Source organism: Antennarius striatus, chromosome 10 (genome assembly GCF_040054535.1).
Source record: "Antennarius striatus isolate MH-2024 chromosome 10, ASM4005453v1, whole genome shotgun sequence".
Classification (NCBI taxonomy): Eukaryota; Metazoa; Chordata; class Actinopteri; order Lophiiformes; family Antennariidae; genus Antennarius; species Antennarius striatus.
Window position 1 is genome coordinate 7,190,811 of NC_090785.1, and position 18,087 is coordinate 7,208,897.

Consider the following 18,087-nt stretch of genomic DNA (forward strand, 5'->3'; position numbering starts at 1 on the left):
TTAGCAGCTGCCGTGGTGGACAAAGTCTAAACATGTTACATGTGACGCAATGTCATATTAGGTTCTGTTAGTGTTCATCATGCGATCCGTCGTGTCTTTTATATTTTTGGATGCACTTTTGATCCTCAGAAACAGCTGGTGATACTCGGCATTATATTGCAATCACATGAGCGGAGTTATCAATGAAGCTTCAAATAAAATAAAATTTAAAAAAAAACAAAAACCTGGTGAACTGAGGTCAGATGTTAAAGCATTCTGCTGAGTGATCCTTTCGGTTTAAACATTAACTATTCCGTGTTGTTGGTTCCCTCTAGTGGTTAAAACCAGACAACACTCTACCTCCCAGTTCACAGCGGATCAAGCCGCATCATCACATAATAATTGACAAAACAGCTCACTTATTATGGGGTTCACTTATGCAGAAATGTAGATGAACCAACTTTCAAGTCTGAGCACAAGCAGTGTGTTTTATGCATGTCTGCTTAAATTTGGGACATTTAAACAAACTGATGAAAAGTGATGTGTAAAAATAATAACCTACAGAAGTGACAAAAATTATGTAACAGCGCTGAACAGTTAGTGGTTCACTACTGGTTATTCCAGGTCAAGTTGCACTGGTGAGCAAGGGTGTATTTGCTTGTGAGGAAAATAAATTTGCACTCTTCTAACCCTTGGCATTTTCACCTTCATTCACCATCCAGACAGCATAAACAGAAATACAACCCCGATGAACTTGAACCATTGGCCCCCGTGATAAGGAATGTGTGCTCCACCACGTTTCCACTGGGACCGAACTGCTTACATCAACGCCACAGTTTGATTCATTCTTATCATAGATTCTATTATAATGATCCAATCAACAAAACAGAGATAAAATCGATGATTCTCAATCATGCTTTATTCTTGTTGATTTCTTATAAAAGAATCAAATAAAAGGCTCTTCAATATCTCACACACTACTCAGTCTTTCAGTCGTGCCGTACCCCAATTCACTAAACTCCTCTTTACACCGTAGTTCTCTTCATCTTAAATATCTTTTATTTGTTTGTGACTTTGAACCGAGACATCATTGATTGTCAACACAAAATCTGTCGTAGCACCAGTACAATAAAACTGTACTTTAGCTTTGTTGAAATACTGCTTTTGAAAGAGGAAGGAAAATGTCAGAATAAAGGGATAATAAGTACATCTCAAAATGAAGCACCGACCATACAAAACATTTTTTTTTTTCCAGAGATAAGCTCATTAGATACACAAGAGGTCAAATATATTAATGACTTTTAAATTAAGCACAACAAACAGTGTAAATGACACACTGCAACACAAAGCACTCTGGGATTTGGAAACATCATAAGGGGTTGTGGGGGACGGTCGTGGCTGCAGTTAAACGGGCCTCTTGTGCTGCTCGGACACAAGAGCAGGTTTCAGAGATGGTGCTAATTTTCCTCTGAGTGAGATCCACAGGATTCTGTATCATTTCAGGAGGAGTGAAACCTGGGGAGTGGAGAACACTACCATCTGTCCAGTTCTGTAAACAGACTCAATCTAAATTCATTATTTCATACGGTGAGCAGGAACATTTAACAGCTCAGCGCTGCTCAGGCTGATTTGGTGAACTGTGGATGATAATTAAAATATTAGGTCTGTGCCGTGGTGAACATCGGTGGGTGGAAAAAAAGTGTAAATTGAAATACAGGAGGAAAAAGATATGCCCTGTGATAGGAGTGGGTATGTGAATGGTATGCACCGTGGTTCTTCTTCTTCTTCGCAGGTCTCCAGGTCTCCCAGGTCGCCAGAGAAACCATCTGGGTGAATGGCCTCCCTGACTTAAGCCTCTTAGCTTTGCACAAGAGTTCACCAAGATTAAAGTCTTGGATTATCTCCCATCAAAAAAATATCGCTTTCCCTAAGGAATAAACTCAAATTAAACGTTGTGAACATAATCCGTCTTTTGCCATAAGAATACATTTATATAACCAAATGTGTTAACCCTGATGGCAAGATTTACATATACAGTATCATGTACATACGTAATCAATAAAAAACGTTTTGCTCCATAGTTCTTATGTATTCAAATATACCTATAGATAGAAACCTGAAAGCGGCTTTCCAGCACCGACCACTTCATGTGCAGGTCTTTGTGATCACTTAATCACCTTCTGTCTGAGGTCGAAGGTTACAGGTGGAGTGTCAAGTCAGTAATAGAGCTGGAGTTAAAACCCATGACCCTTGTTACAATGGACGGAGAGGCTTGCTGTGAGCTCTTCTGTGCAGGAAGGACGGTCTGCACGGTGAAAGAGAGGCTATCGGCTAGGTTTCCCTGTGTTTGTCAGTGTCTCCTCCTCCTCCTCCTCCTCCTCCTCCTTCAGGATGTGAATACAGGAGCCCAATAGTCTCTGGAGCTCTGGTACACATCGCACAAGTTCCACATACCCTTCTTCCTCCTCTCTTTCCTCCTCCTCCTCCTCTTCCTCCTTCTTGATTCTGTATGGTAGAGCCATAGCCGAGCTCACCTGGCTGACCGATACCTGACTCCAGAGCTCAGCGCGCAACAAGCTCACCACCTCAAAGTGTGGGTAACGCGCCCGGAAGATCCGTGCCGACATCTTCAGACGCTTCAGGACGTCCGTCAGGAGGAACCAATTGCAAAAGCTGCAAGAGAGAAAGATGTCTGACATTACACGGAGTTTTACATTATTAAAAAAATACATTTTCTCAAATTATCTTGTATTAATTATCATTTAATTTCCGACTAAATGTTTCATGGTCATGGATAGAAACAAAGAGGGCTGCAGCCATCCCACTGACACCAGTGTGTAGAGTAGATTATACAGAGTCATTCATACGGATTGCACGTAAGAAATTAAAGCTGGAAAAGAGATCCGGTTCCATCGGTATGGAAAGCCACAGTTTTGCTGGTAAGTCATGACATGATTACAAAGTCCAGGGGTAGGTTTCCAGGGTCAAAGTATTAGGTGGTGCTACTTGATTTGACATTAGGTGCAATGATATAGCAGTTAATTGTGTCCTGACAGTGACAGCAGGCTCATACTGAACACACTAACAGGTACAGACGCCTTCCTGCACACACCTGTATGTAAAAAAGAAAGTGAAAGTGTTCCTGCGTTGTCTTATCGTTCAGGTTTCAATGACTATGGTTGACAAAGTTTTCGTTCCAACTGCTTTCTGGTTCAAAGATAATTTTTTTTGGAGGCTAAAGTTTATGCTGTTGTTGAATTGTGTTGTCACACTAGCAGAGAAATTAATTGTACATAAACACCTCTCACAGTTTGGAGTTGAATGATTTAACTCTCCTTACCACTGAGATGATGCTCTGGAATTAGTTATGAATTATAATGCGAGTTTTGCACAAGCAAACAAATACACCACCATGAAGAATTTGTTTGTCGTCAACACTCGCAGATCCCTGATGATAATAAAAAGAGATGTCACGATCTGATGCTAATGCTACTGTTATATTACAATGGATCAGCACAGGGAGTGTGAATCGATTAATGATGGCACCGCTAGCATAACAGAACTCTTAAACTGAGACCAACAGTAATAACGTAGTTCATTGAAACTGCTGTAGTGACCAATCACATGTGAAAGAGAGCAAGACCATCTTTTGGAGCACTTATTCTGGGGATTTTTGGTTATTTTATTAAATGGCTTAAATATATTGATATACTTCATAAAAAATGGTGCAATATCACAAATTGCAAAAGATAACTGACTTAATAATTAATGTTTACAGTCTTAAGTAACGTCTTCTAGTGATATTTTCGAGACAGATGTAGTCAGACAAAAGATAAAAGTCTATCTATAAATCCTTCTATATGACCTGGACATATCTTTAAAAATGTCGCTAAGATTGAATACACAATGTTGAATATTACCATAGATCACTGCATGTCATGTAAAACCCTACCTAATTATTGAAACAGCACCTTGTCTATTTCCACTTTTATTATCTGTCGTCTGTTATATAAGTAATGGGTTAAAATTGACAGGGATTTTAATAAACTTGTGGGAGGTGAGAAAACTATTTCCCAGCAGCAAATGTGAAATCAAGCTTAGTACGGCACAGCTGTCATAATTAAAAAAAAAAAAAAAAGACATGAAAAAAATCACATAAAATGTTCACAGGAAAGTTACACGGCATCCAAACTGAGTTGATATGCAGGAAATTTTGTAGAACCTTTATGATCGTTACCAATGAATTAATTCAATTAAGATAAATCCTTATTTCAGCTTAGTATTACTTCTATAAATATCAGCTATTAAATCTCTATTTTTCGCACATTTTTGTTTGTTGAAAACATGAACATATGGGAATATTGTGCAAAATTGGTACAGGTATACATAACTTTCTATTTTTTTCGTGCCCACAGTGTTTGTTCTTGTGAACTCACCCCTGGGTTAACGACACCTGAACATGATAACAAGGTAAGAGAGGCTCCGAAGAGAATTCAAACAGAAGGCAGTCTTTGTCCGAGTCCAACTCGGTATTCCCTGTTGCATTCTCCACCAGCTCCTGGTTCTGCTCAAGCAGTAAGAAGTCCCAGCACGGCTCCTGGTCTGTCTCTGTGAAGGAAAGTTCACCGAGGTCATTGGTAAACAGAAGAGACAAGCAGCTACAATACATTGGATTGACGCGCCATCTAGTGGCCCATGTACATACAGCACCTTCGATCGCAGAATCACGGACATGGCAAAAGAGATTATATCGCCATTAAAAAATTAAAAGTTACAGAAAGCGCTTCAAAAACAGGTCACTCTCTTAATGAATAGATTTAACTCATTGCTGTGCAAATGCACAAAATACAAAAATGGTAAAAACATAATTTGGTTTTGTTTCCTTCATCATTACAAAAGCTGGATAGTGTTTTCTACAGTCTTTTAATTGGCTCTAAAGTTTAAAAAGAAAGCACATCCACTTTCCCTTTAGATTTTCCACGCATATCTAATTCTGCTGTCCCTCCACTCTACTTCCTTCCTCCACTAACTGTTTACGACACATTACTGTCTATCTGAGCCACAGCCAACCAGAATGATGTCCCTGCAGCACTCTGATCATCAACAATCTCAATTCGTCTTCTTCACGGCCAGAGGAAGAATGAGGTTCCCATCACTGTTCCAATCAATGAACCGACTGATTTGCAGAGAAAAAACAAGATTTGGCCATAATTACGAAAGTTCTTACCAAATAAAGAGCTGCTGTAGAAGTCCCAATGCAAACTGGCATCGTGATCCTTGCGACCTTCCAGGTCTGTGAAGTATTCTGTAAAATAAACAACAACAAAAAAAAACACATGTCAATGACTGGACGCTTTCCATTTTGTCAGGATGACACAAATATTCAATGGCTCTCTGAACATAATAACAGACATCACAAAAATCAGATCCGAGTCTCAGACAATCCATTGAAGTACTTTGTGCTTGAAAAGCAATCACTTTAGAGTAGTACTGCTCATCAAAGAAAACTGCTACTGAACCCTCAACTTTCAGTTTACATCATAATAAAATGCGCACTTCACATAAATACGTATGCTGCGGGAAAGTTCAAATAAAAATAAACTACAAATCTGCAGTCTATAAAGGAAGCTGGCTTGCAGGATTTCCCTCTGTCCACATTGACACGCAAGAGAGTCATTCATGTCAAGTTTCCCAGGATGGCACCTGTGTCATCAATCACTTTGCTGAACACTATGTGTGAAAAGACGACTTTCTTACCTGTGAGGAAGGTCTTCATGCTCGGGCTGTGAGCCAGTTTCACTGGTGTGTGTCCAGAGTAGGTGGCTAGAGTCGGATCAGCACCGTGATTCAAGAGCAACCAGACTATTGGAAGGTTATCGCTCGCTACTGCGTCATGGAGGGGCCTAAAGAAAGAAAAAAAAGACGAAACACAAAAGATGTTCAGGAATGACATATCATCAGAACAGACCCGCGTCAGAGGAAAGTTACTATCAAGATAAATGGATCAGAGGAAAATGTGAAATGCAGCCACCACAAGCTGTGGAAGCATTGATCTCAGGTTCAGGCACAGAGGTACATTATAAAAAACGTTGCTCCACTGGAATAGATGAACAATACGTCCCTTAAGTGGTTTTGTGACTGATCTTTCAGACGGAACTCAGACAACAACTCCAAATCAGTCCCTTAATGTTATTACAGGTGTGCCACAAGAGTCCGTTCTCAACCCTTTCATTCCCCTTCTATACAAACATCATCCCAGCCACCACAAATTGCATTGTGTATTTTTTTTTACAGATGTCAGGGCTATAGGGTTCTGGTTGGATGCTAAGCTTCTCTTTGAGACGCAGCTTTCAAGCAAAATGGAAGTCAACATTGGACATTTGTAGAAACAAGTCCTTTTCTTTGTGAATCAACAAAAAACAGCACAGGTTTGTGATTTTGGTGATGCAAGAACACTTTGGAGGAAAACTCTTGTTTCAGTCGTGCACCATGTGATCTCACCGTGTTCCATCCTGAGCGCTGCAGTTGACGTCGGCCCCGTGTTTCAGCAGCATCTGGACGATCTTAGTCCAGCCTCTAGAAGACGCCTCGTGGAGAGCCGTGTAACCGGCGTTGTCACGCCGATTGACCTCCCTGATGTCTTTCTCAAGACAGTACTGCACAACATCCTGAAAGACGGAGGCGTGGCAGACAGCAGCATTCAGAGACGTATTCAGTGAGTTAGAGTCAACTCAGAAAAGGGAAGGTGTCAACAGGTTGACTTTACCTGATAGCCCAAGCGTGCTGCGCGCTGCAGCAGGGTCTCCCCGGCATTTTTATTAACAATCAGCCGCCGAACCTCTGGGGGAACAGGCCTTTTGGGTGGGGAGTCCGAATCGCTACCTTTTCCCGATGAGCTTTTCTTACTGGGTGGAGATGATGGCAAACTTTTCGGGGTGGGTGTGGGTGGGGGGCTGTCTGTTCTTTTTACATCGGAACCATCATCTGGAGAAAGTGAGGCACCACGCTTGCCCAAGCTGCTGCGTTTAGACTTAATCTGAAATACAATGTGAGATAAAATCCCTTGAAAGCTTTGTAAAGTATGAAGCAACAGGTTCCTCTTATTAAGAACATATACAGTGAACAGCTGACATATTTGACAAATGTAGAAATGATATAACCACAGGGGGGCACTGTAAGATACTACATCGATGTATCTTACCCTGTATGGTTTGAGAGCTACTGAACACACACTGACTTGCCTTCTGATCGTCGCTGTCGCTTAAGTGCTTGCTTTTGAACTTTCTCTTCCCTGACGGCTTGTCGCTGGACTCTGGAGACGTCACGCTCTCCTGGTAGCGGATGGAGCCGGAGCGAGTGAACAACGGTCTGCGTGGAGGCGTTTCTGGACTGGAAGAAGTTGGACTGGGACACCGATCCACCCGAGGCTCTGTGATGGCAAACAAGGATAGGAGAATGTGATGATGGAAAAGCAAAGAACAAAAGGACAAAAATTCAAAGCCATTAATTATATTTATGATGTACTGAAGGCACGACCGGCATCAGCTGAGCCCAACCCGGGGCATGAGATACTTCAGATTCCATCATCAGGCTGCATAGGGAGACTGCTAAGAGCCATTCAACATCGGTCTAAGGTTTGACATCCATCTTCTGTGATTACTTATCTTTTGCTGGAGCCTATCCCTGGACAGGTCCCCAGTTCATCACAGAGCTAACGCACTGAGAGACAAACAATCATTCATAATCACCCTTCATACCCACGGGCGATTTAGAGGGAACCGGAAATAATGTGGAGGAGAAACATTTCAGGTCTGGATTCAAACTAATAACCGTCCTTCTATGAGGGAACAGTGCTGACTGCCTTTCCACCTCTGGTTTGATATAATTCTGTTATGTTTAATGTTAAATGTGTGTCTTGTTACATCAACAGGTATCTGATGTGGGGACACAGCTGGAATTAGAAAGATGAAGGTATGTCAGGAATAAAGATGTGTGCCCGTCACAAGCCAGCACAGCCAAACATTTTGTCACCTTGACTAATTAACAAGCAAAAGAGCAAATACATAATGACAACAAAACAGGAGAATTCTGGGTGATTTGTAAGGATGTCACACACTAATGTTAGTATGGCTCTGGACTGAAACAATTACCCGACAATTAAAAGATAAAAATAACAAGGACATTTAAACTCTCCTTTAATCTATAATTTTCACAATTAAGTGATTGATGGTTTCAGCTGTTAAATATCAGAAAATCGTCTTGTGCCCATCATGATTTACCAGGAGCCAAACTGACCAAATTGATTCTTCGTTAATCAACCAGCTGTCCTGTCAAAATGACATCATGTTGCTTCGCGTGATTTCCCTGCGTCGGAACGCCTTCCGTCTGTATTTCCAAAAAAAAGTCACAAAGTCATCGGAACTCATTTGTGCACGATGCCTGACAAGGGAAGGACATCTTACAAGAAGCTGTCTGTTTCTCTATTGTCTTGTAATATCCTCAGTAGCCTCCTCCATACATACTTAGTCCAAGTGGATTAGTACATCCTCTTTAGTAACATTTCTGAACATTAGCTTTTCCCAAATCCCACTGAGATACTCCTTACATCCTCCGATCGCCTATACGCATACATTTTTTGGAAAGCAGTACACACTTTTTATCAGCTCCCTGGTTAGGTGCCAAACTTCTGCAATGATAATAAAGTTCAATCTAATCTAAATCCAGACAGGCTGAATTCACTAGGCAGTATGCACTCAGACTTTGTGAACAAGTTATATCCCCATTTCCATCTGTCTCTGGTCCATCTGTGCCATGGATGCAGGAGTGTGTCTGACTTGTACGTTGTCTAAATTTACACAAAATCCAGTAATGTGGCTCCTTCCCACAGGGTTGTTCAGAGGTGTGGGCATGTTTGTTCATGATTTAGAATGTAACCGCTGTGAAACAACCAGACAACACCTTTGATTCACTGCTTTGTCGTTTCTGATGCTGGTTATGGTTTCATGGTATTTATACAGTCGGTCCACATAAACCTAATGGAAAAGTTTCCTGTCACAGAAAACACTGTCAGGTTACTTCTCTAATAGATAAACCCTCACCGAACTAAAAACCGTTCAGACACGCTTCCCCTTTAATTTGTTTCTTTCTAAATGTGTATTTCAAAGACATTACATAATTGTGTCATATTTCTCGCCTCATTTCGGACAGCAGTAAACTTCCCACAGCTAACGGTGCGATGCATTCTCCTAACACCGTAAGAGCCATTCTGTATGCATGATCAATTTTTTTAATTATTAACACTATATTTTATATTTCGGGATAATCTAGAAACAAATATAGTATACATTTCTATACTCTCTTTACCTCTACCGAATTACAAACCGAAATAAAATGTCATTCTCTTCCACAACTCCACACATTGATCTGGTCCACAGCTGACCTGAAACGGTTAACTGAAAAGAGGAAAATCTGCATACCTGCTGGAACTCCGCTGTCCCGTCTGGAGGCGTCGGATTCTACGAGGCGTTCTCCGTCTTCCACCTTGTCTTTCTCAGTAACGTAATCCCCACTCTGATACTTCTTGCTTCGACATCGTCGGCGTTTCTTGCGGGCGGGCGTCTCGCCCTCGGCGCCAGGTGTCTTGCCCTTGCCCTGGAACTCCCGCTCTGGGAGTGGGTTAGAACGAGGCCTCCCTCTTGGACGGCGGACTGGTTGGGTGACATTTGGGGTGGGTGTCTGGGAAGCTTGAGGGGCGGGCATGGGCGGGGGTGGAGGGGAAGGCGTTGCAAAACCCCAGAGGTCGAGCCGAGCCTCATCAGCTCGCCGGCGTCCTCTCCTCAGTCTGGGGAAGGAGCTCTCCGTAGCGTCTGCCTCCTTCCCGGATAAACCCGAGCTATTGAGAGACGCCGGAGTCTCTACCCTCTGGTGGCTGCCGCTATCTGTGACTGATTAAATCATGTTTGATTGTTAGACCCGCACCAGCTTCAAAGCATTGAAATAAAAAAACCAAACGTTACACTCAGATCATTAATTTTCGATCTGCTTAATACACAAACTACCTTCCTACAGAGATTCACGGTAGTTTATTTATCTGGAGAATTCAAAAGATGAAATAACAGTGATATAAGCTCAATAAGGCTACAGACCACACAGAGCTCAGAGCATCATTAAAATGCTGATAAATTCATCCACACTTTGAAAACTGTATCCGGCAGACTTTACCTGCTTTGTTATCCGCTGATGGCTCAACCTTGCGGGGACTCATCTTGTCTCTTGAAATCGTTTCTTTACTTTGAGGAGTAACTTTTCCCGATAGACTCCGTTCCAGCGCAGGTGCACATTGTTTCTTCTGCTGAAATACACAGGACGCCGCGTCACCGAGCTGCATTGGATGTTATTGATCACAAAGCTCTCGGGGTGATTGAAAGAAGGTGGTGGCCTCTCTCGGGAGTTAAATCACCAGCCAGGGATTACAGCATTTTCTGCACTATTAGGCACACTGAATTATAAGGCGCACCTTTAATGAACAGTTTGTTTTTATTAATTTCATATATAAGACACACCGGATAATAAGGTGCACTGTAGGTTTATGAGAAAATTATAAGCTTTTAGGTGCGCCTTATAGTGCAAAAAAATATGTGATATTACAAAAGAGAGGCAATTGAAAAGTTAACACTTCAATAAAAATGTGCAATGACTTGAATATGTCCCTCAAATTATGCATTAAAAAATTACACACTATAAAGAGAACGAATAATGACAAAGATATTTACCTTCTTTAGGCCAGCCGCTTTGGTTGGAGTGTTTTCCACGTCGTTCTTCTTTCCTTTAACCTTCTTTGACGCTCCCGTTGGGGACTTCTCATTCACGGGCTTCTTGGGGGTGCTTTTCTTATGTTTTATGGCGACAGCTTTTGCTTTGGTCGGAGACTCCTCTTTGGTTCCGTTTGTCTTCTTCTCAAACATGTCGCCTCCCCCCGTACACTGGTCTGTAAGAATAGATGCAACCATACTTCCCAATTTGTCACTCGGAGGACTGTCTGATGGCCCACTTTCTTTCTTCAACATCCCTCCCTCCAACACCTGAGCAAGTTTGCTCTCCATCCTGCTCCCATTTGTCGACGCGTTGCTGGCAAAGAGATGACACTGGCCAGGGGGCTTTGAGGAGCCCTGCTTCACTCGTAATCCCACGTGTTCTCCCTGACTGGTGTTTAATTCAGCGTTATTCTCCAAAGGCTCAGTGGTGTTTGCCTTTTCATATCTCTTCATAGCTTGAGTAGAATCCCCTTGAGATGGTATGCCAGCCCATTTTTCCACAGACCAGTATGGTGGGTATTTAAAAGTAGACGTATGCTTAGATTGGGTGTCCTGACATCCTGTGAGTGAATTTGAGGCATCGGATTTTCTTGATGTAACAGGTGAAGCTTTAGTGTTACCCTCGCCTGGCGCTGCTGTTGTTTCAAAAGCTTGCTGCTTTACAATGGACGCGAGGTTAGACAGGGGAGACTTGATTCTCTCCCACTTTTCATCTTCAGCTTTGGACAGGCTGTTACGTGCACTCTGAAACTTTGATGCTTCTGTAACTGTAGTTCCCTTGGCCTTTGGAGATCCTTGTGTTGTTTTTCCCTGAACAGAGAAGGCTTGGTGCGGGAGATGAGATGGCTGTTGCCACGCTGGATTGACAATTGTGGCTCTACCAGGCCCAGATTTCTGATGAATCTGAGCATTGGCACAGCTCGGCAGGGCAGTTGTTAAGGCTCCTTTTGTGGGACAGTTCTTAGTTATTGCAGGGCTGGTGTTTTTAACAAGCTTGACACCATGGGCGTGTTGGTTGCCCTTGATCAGACAAGGCTTTTTCCCTCTGGAGGCCAGGTGTTCACCCTGGTCGATTATAGATATGAACTCCTGCTTTGCAAAACTCTGGAATTCATCTGCAAACGTTCCTTTTCCGTCTTTGCCTCGAAGAGTAGAAGCTAGTATGGGGCTAGCGACACCCACATAGGTGCCAGGGATGTTTTTGATGGGATCTTGCGGCGATACTTTACCCCAGCCTGGTTTAGCCTCGGTGACCTGATGATTTTGGGGTCTGTTTACTTGCTTTTGATGCGATCCGTTTCGGTGAGTGTTGGGTAAGACAGGGTATTGCACAGCTGAGCTATAAGTCGTAGAGTGAGTCCTTTTTGAGTTCAGAAAATCTCTCTGATTTGACTCATTATGAGACTGAATCATTGTAACCAGAGGGTCGTTTATGCATTTTGGACGCTTAGATTTAGCGGACAAATCGAGGGGTACGTCTCTCGGTTCGACTGAGCAAGCTGTGTGTTCCTCCGATGCAGAGGGAGATTTAGTTTTCAGAGAGCCCGCGGTTGCCTTGTCCACACTGCTGCCTTTCTCCACATGATTCAGTAATCTGTTCTGGGGGGTGATACTGGCCAGAGCAGATCCACAGCAAATGGCAGCAGTTGGAGACATCGTATAGCAGGTGGGGGCTGCAGAAGTTAATGATGGGTGTTGCATTGGAAGGGCAATAGCTGGTGAAGCTACCACTGAGGCTAAAGATTTATGCTCTCCTGCAGGTTTGCCATTCTTATCAGATGCATGATTGGATTTAGGCTTTGACGTCGATGTGCCTACTTTCTTCTCTGCAGCTTGAGTCCGGCCCACTGAGAACGGATAGGGGTAGGTCCGCATGAGAGGTGTCCCTCCAACACCTGAGCTTTGAGGTTGGATTTCTTTTTGAAACTGACTGGCTGGTGCTTCTCTCAAAGATGCAATCTGACCCAGTGCTGGTGGAAGAGTGATTTTACAAAGTGGAGAAGAAAAGTTAGTTGAAGGAAGAAAAGCAACAGGCTGGACTGGTTTAAACATCGTGGAGCACTGAAACCCAGACGGAGAACTTTGCACCGCTTGTGGTTGGGGGTGTGATTTCTTATTGGATGCCGTACTGCTGTGACAGGGGTTGAGAGAGTCTTCCCTGGTGACTTTTGCCCCACCAGTCCATTGAGGAGAGGAGAAGACCCCATCAGTCTTGAGTTTAGAGACCTCTGCTCTTTTGTCTCCTCTCTTCTCTGAGCTGGTGAGGGCTGAGCCAGACATCGGTGCATTGTTGGGTTGTTGAGATGGAGGAAGTTCAGAGCCATGGTTGCAATTGCTAGCATCTACACAGGGTTTGGCTGTCTTACAGTCTGTTTCTGGAGTGGTCTTGTTTTGCTGACTGAGGGCAACATCTCCTCTGAACTCAGGGGGTAGCGTCTGGGGGGGATTTCCCACCATACTAGCAGACGCTTTATTTGGAGCACTGATCTCTCTGCTCACCGTGCCTCCATCCCCTACATTCATTAGTGTAGGATCCACCTGAGTAATGAGAGAAGTTTGTGAGGTCAGTGTTAATAAGATAAGAGGAAACACTGCTCTAATCTACTAATCTAACTGTAATGAAGTAAAAACAATTACCTGCATAGGTGTTTCTTCAGCACAACATGCTTCAGGGGTAGCTGAGTAAGTCAGGTGAGAGTTTTCCTCAAGGTATAGAAAAATGCTGTGGAAAAGACACAAAAAAAGACTTAATGTAATAACTGTTAGTGCTGTTCAGACTTCCATTTAATTCTGAATAAAGAAATAAGACAAATGCTGTTTAACAGCAAAGGATTCAGGCTAACCAATATAAGGACATTGAAAATTTCCTTTCTTTCAGACGGGCTTGTAGGCGAGATGTTACAATTTCCTCACAGCACAGAAACACTGTAGTAAAGCAGAATTGTGGCCTCCTTTTTTTGTGTTCTTCTCTTTGGTTTCACTTGTTTCCACATGGAGAATAACAATTTGTCAGTGTTTATCGATCTGGAAAGTAAATCACTAAAATAGGGATATTCAGTGAAGGGAAATGAAACCTAATAAATCATTTGCCCCACAGTAGGATTACGAGCCAACAGGCCCTAGCAGAGACATGTAAAATACCAGTTCATAACCTTCATACTTTCTGTGTCTCTCTGGGTGTTTTTCAGGATACAGTGCGCCCTCGTTCCTCGCGGTTAATGTGTTCCAGGAACCACACGTGAATAACGAATTCCGCGACAGAGCGACAAACTATTTATTTTATTATTTACGGTAATTTAAACATTTATGAACCCTCCCCATACTGGTATTAAACCACCTTCTATCTGTATTACTTTTTCCTACACTCTTATCAACTCTTTAAACCACTTTTGAGTCTCTAGGAAGTGCGCTGTTTTCCGAGGCTCACAGAACAGAGCACACTTCCGGATCCCGTCAGTCAACAGAATGCGTGTACGGTATCACATGACCGCCTACCAAAAATCCATGCTGAGGTGAAGTCTCGAGTTTCGATGCACGAGGGCGCACTGTTTTGCTAAAGTTCTGCTCCTCCGGCTCAACGGAGGCTTTGATTATCATCAAAACGTCCAAATGCATCAGATCCACATCAACACTACCTTCACTGAACTTTGTGGATATCTGTCCAGTTATTATTGTATAATCCTGCTTACAAACAGAAAACTTCTCTCGGGTAAGGTGCCAGACAGCCTACTCGGTGAGGCATTTCCACTAAGCCCTATGACCTTTCAGTGAATGATGCTTCTAACAGACCCTCCTATATCCTCTGGGCCCTTGAGCCTGGCTCCTGGTAGGCCCTTCAGTGATCTATCAATGAGGCAATGAGCTGCGACTGCTGAAATGATATTTTATTGGTGACCTGCAGCCTCAACATGTTATGTGCTGGTAGAGCAAAGCACATGGGTGAAAAGTGGCTAAACTGGAAGTAGGGCTGCACAATATATCATTTCGGCACTGACATCGCAATGAGAGTCTGTGCAATAGCCGGATCACAACATGTGCAATGTCAGGTAAACCGAAGGCAAATCAACTCACATCTGCCATATTTGCTGCTCCTTTTCCCATGACTGATTCTATAGAAGTCTGTTTAACACAACATAATTTTGTCCAAACTGATTTACTCTGGATTTGCAGACCTATTTTTAGCATCATTTGTTTGTAATGAATCTGACTGGCAGTGCCAGGTGAGAATTTCTCAATTTTCTCCCTAAGTGTTTTTTTTTTCCAATATCGGGCAGCCCCAAGTGGAAGTGTGGCAAAAGTTTTCCTATCAGTGGACAGATAATAATTTATGACTACAATAACGCAGCTCGCCTCACTTAAATGAAACTTGAGGGGTCATGCTGTGTTAAGTGCTCATCAGTTCAATCTAAAATTAGACATCGAATTCTCAACAGAACACATCTCATACACAAAAAAAATTTCCACCAACCGCACGCAATAACTCGACACAACGATAAGGCGCAAACGCGCGTCAGACGGAGATGAGCGCATCTTTAAGTTAAATGAGATGACTACGTTAAAAAAAAAAAAAAAGCAGCAAAAGCAAAATCTGTTCAAGCTTTAAGAACTGGAAAAATGTTTTATCTCCGGGTCAGTGACTCATAGCGACCGAGATGCGCGGACACGCCAATCCCCGACAGGGAACCAGCGATGCAGATTCCGCTCGATGGAAGGAGGGTCTCCATTCACCTCCTCCCCTCCCCACCCCCCCGTACAACAGTTGCTTACATCCAGTTTGTCTTTGTGCCGGGATCACACGCGGTTTCAATTCATCCGCTCTCATGTAGGCCAAATAAACGCAAGCATTAGTCCGGACACACGCCTTGGGGAACAGCGTCCACATGAAACGAAGCCTGACATTACATTTGAGAGAGAGAGAGGGGGGAAAAATCAGCCATGAAGACACCAAATTATTCTGATGTAGCCCCAGCTCCATAGGGAGAGTTGTCTGTGCAGACGCGGCACAAAAGAATCACGCGTCGCACCTGAAAAAGTGCGCGATAAAGAACACATGCGCGTAATGCGCGTTTTGCTCGTTTATAAATATCAGCACGAAAAAACTCTGGAGAGCTCCAGGTCGTCCTCCTCCTCCCTCTCTCTCTCTCTTACCCCCCCACCACCACCCACCCTCCATCTCTCTCTTTCTCGCTGGAGATGGCGAGCCTAACAAGAGATGTGGCTCTCGGGTGTGAACGCTCGATCCGCAGACCGACGCGGGCGCAACGCGCCAACCGCGTCCTCCTGCGTGGACAACGAAGACGTGTCAGGATGGAGGGGAAACGTTTATATTCCAGTAAAGCGACGTGCGACTTACACTCCCCTCCTTCCTTTCTCCCCCCCCCACACCCACATCCACCCACCCAACCTCTCTCTCTATCGGGCGTCTGCTCGGGCTGCGACGTCGGGGCGCAGTATGTCACATCCACGCCTGATAAGGACAGTCAACATCAGGGGGCAAGAGCCGCGCAGGAAGCCGAACAAACAAAGACAGAGACAAAGTAACACGGGCGGACTTTTCTTTACAAACAAATAATCGATTTCCCCCCCCCCACACACCCCCCATTGATCACGGACAATCGGACTGCCCCGAGTTACCCACGAATAGAGGGGGGGTGGGGGCCAGCTGGCCAACTCGGAGGGCTGGACGACACAACTTATTACACATGGTTGTGCTGCTGGGGGACAGGGGGGTGGGGGTGGGGGGGTGAACAATATATTTAACTCCGCCGATCAGCGCCGCTAACGCGGGGAGGGTTCCCAGCTCCGTGCGCAGCGGAGTCTCCGCGAAGCCTCCCCCACCACCACCACCTCCTCCTCCTCCTCCTCCCTCCGGCTGGTTTACGTGTTGATGCGGGCGACCGATAAATCCACGCTCGACCTGAAACACGGGAGTGCACACGTCGCTCGCATCGGTACCCCCCCCCCCCCACCCTCTTGGTGGACCGACTGGAACACGTCGGTTATTCAAAGGCATTCTGCCGACCCACCGCGGTACAACCCTCCCTTCCCTCCCTTTAAATCCCCCCTCGTCCGTCTCCCATACACCCCAACCGCCCCAGAGACAACAAGCTAGCAGGATGCTAGAACGATGTCCACGGACACACACACAGTTACGCACCCGCTCGTGCAGATGGCATGTGAACGACGCGCAGACACGACTCGGATACGGCCATGTCCACAAGCCTGTCGCTCTCGCCGTCCGTGGCTGCTCACTAATCTCGACGGTTTTCGGTTCTGAAAAGTCCGGGGGGGGGGGGGCGGGAGGGAGATAGGGAGAGGGGAGGGTAAAGAGGGGGGGGGGGGGTCGTTAAGACAGTCCGTTTCGTATCGCCTGTCTCCAGTCTGGTGGAAGCGAGCGAGAGAGGAGAGAGGGGCAGAAGGGTGCTCGGTAACAGCATGGGAGATGTAGTGCTCGGCTATCCACGCCCAGGATTAGATGCAGGAGAGCATTAAAGGGGTAAGGACTCAAGGTACCAGCATGCAAAGCGGGCTCCAGCCGCTCAAGGGGAAGGGGGGGTGGGGGGTGGGGGGCTCGCGACCGAAGAGCGTAACGGTGCTGTGAACTGAAAGGCTAACGGGGTAACGAAGTCATAAACTACATTCCCTGTAAACACACGGGCTCGCGGGTGTCACTCAGAAGGGGTGTTTCTTTTTCACCGGCGGGCGGGCCGGTGGACGGAGTTAAAGCGGGAGGTGATGGCTCAAACGGAATTGCCAAAACATGAGAGGAGAGAGAAAGAAGAAAAAAAAAAAAAGAAAAAAAAAAAAACGAAAGTGGGAGAGGTTTGGGTCCGTTGCAGGGGAATTAACACGAGGAAGCGAGACTCGGGCTGGTGGAGCCGCTCCGGCAGCCTGCTGTCGGCTGCAGCCTGATGCAGCCTGCAGAGGATGGGAGGGGGGTGGTGGGGGTGGGGGGGGGCAACCAGGTCTATTCCTATTCTGTTGATTTATTTCTACGGGGTTAGAATATATTTAGGGTAAGCATGTGAGGGATGTTACCGTTCGTTTAGTTTTGTTGATCTTTGAGGATGTCATGGATGTAAGTGAAACAACACCGGATTAAGATTTAATCTTCAAATATTCAGGCTCCATTACTCGCAAGGTGAAACAGAGGTGTAGTTTATAGTATCTCGTTGAGTTTGGGTGGTTTTAGATTATTTTTGCAAATATTAACATTAGGTGAGTCTGGAGTGGGTTATTCTCACCTGTAAATTGCACCCCACCCCCACCCCACCCCCAAAATTCTTATAATTTA

At 44.6% G+C, this 18,087-nt stretch overlaps 1 protein-coding gene across 2 annotated transcripts; it reads right to left on the reverse strand.

Annotated features, from left to right (window-relative positions):
• Positions 1 to 871: 871 nt before the first annotated feature.
• bcorl1 (BCL6 corepressor-like 1) lies at positions 872 to 17,075 on the reverse strand. 2 transcript variants are annotated; one of them, XM_068326046.1, is made up of 12 exons: positions 16,951 to 17,075; positions 13,431 to 13,515; positions 10,752 to 13,331; positions 10,201 to 10,330; positions 9,456 to 9,923; positions 7,221 to 7,408; positions 6,746 to 7,015; positions 6,481 to 6,647; positions 5,737 to 5,882; positions 5,207 to 5,284; positions 4,416 to 4,587; positions 872 to 2,652 (listed from the first exon to the last, which is right to left on the reverse strand). In XM_068326046.1, exons 2-12 carry the CDS (start codon positions 13,434 to 13,436, stop codon positions 2,304 to 2,306), a joined length of 4,554 nt encoding a protein of 1,517 aa, XP_068182147.1. In that variant the 5' UTR covers positions 13,437 to 13,515; positions 16,951 to 17,075; the 3' UTR covers positions 872 to 2,303. The 2 variants fall into 2 exon arrangements, with proteins under 2 accessions (XP_068182147.1, XP_068182148.1); XM_068326047.1 differs by lacking the exon at positions 16,951 to 17,075 and adding an exon at positions 15,561 to 15,579.
• Positions 17,076 to 18,087: the final 1,012 nt, after the last annotated feature.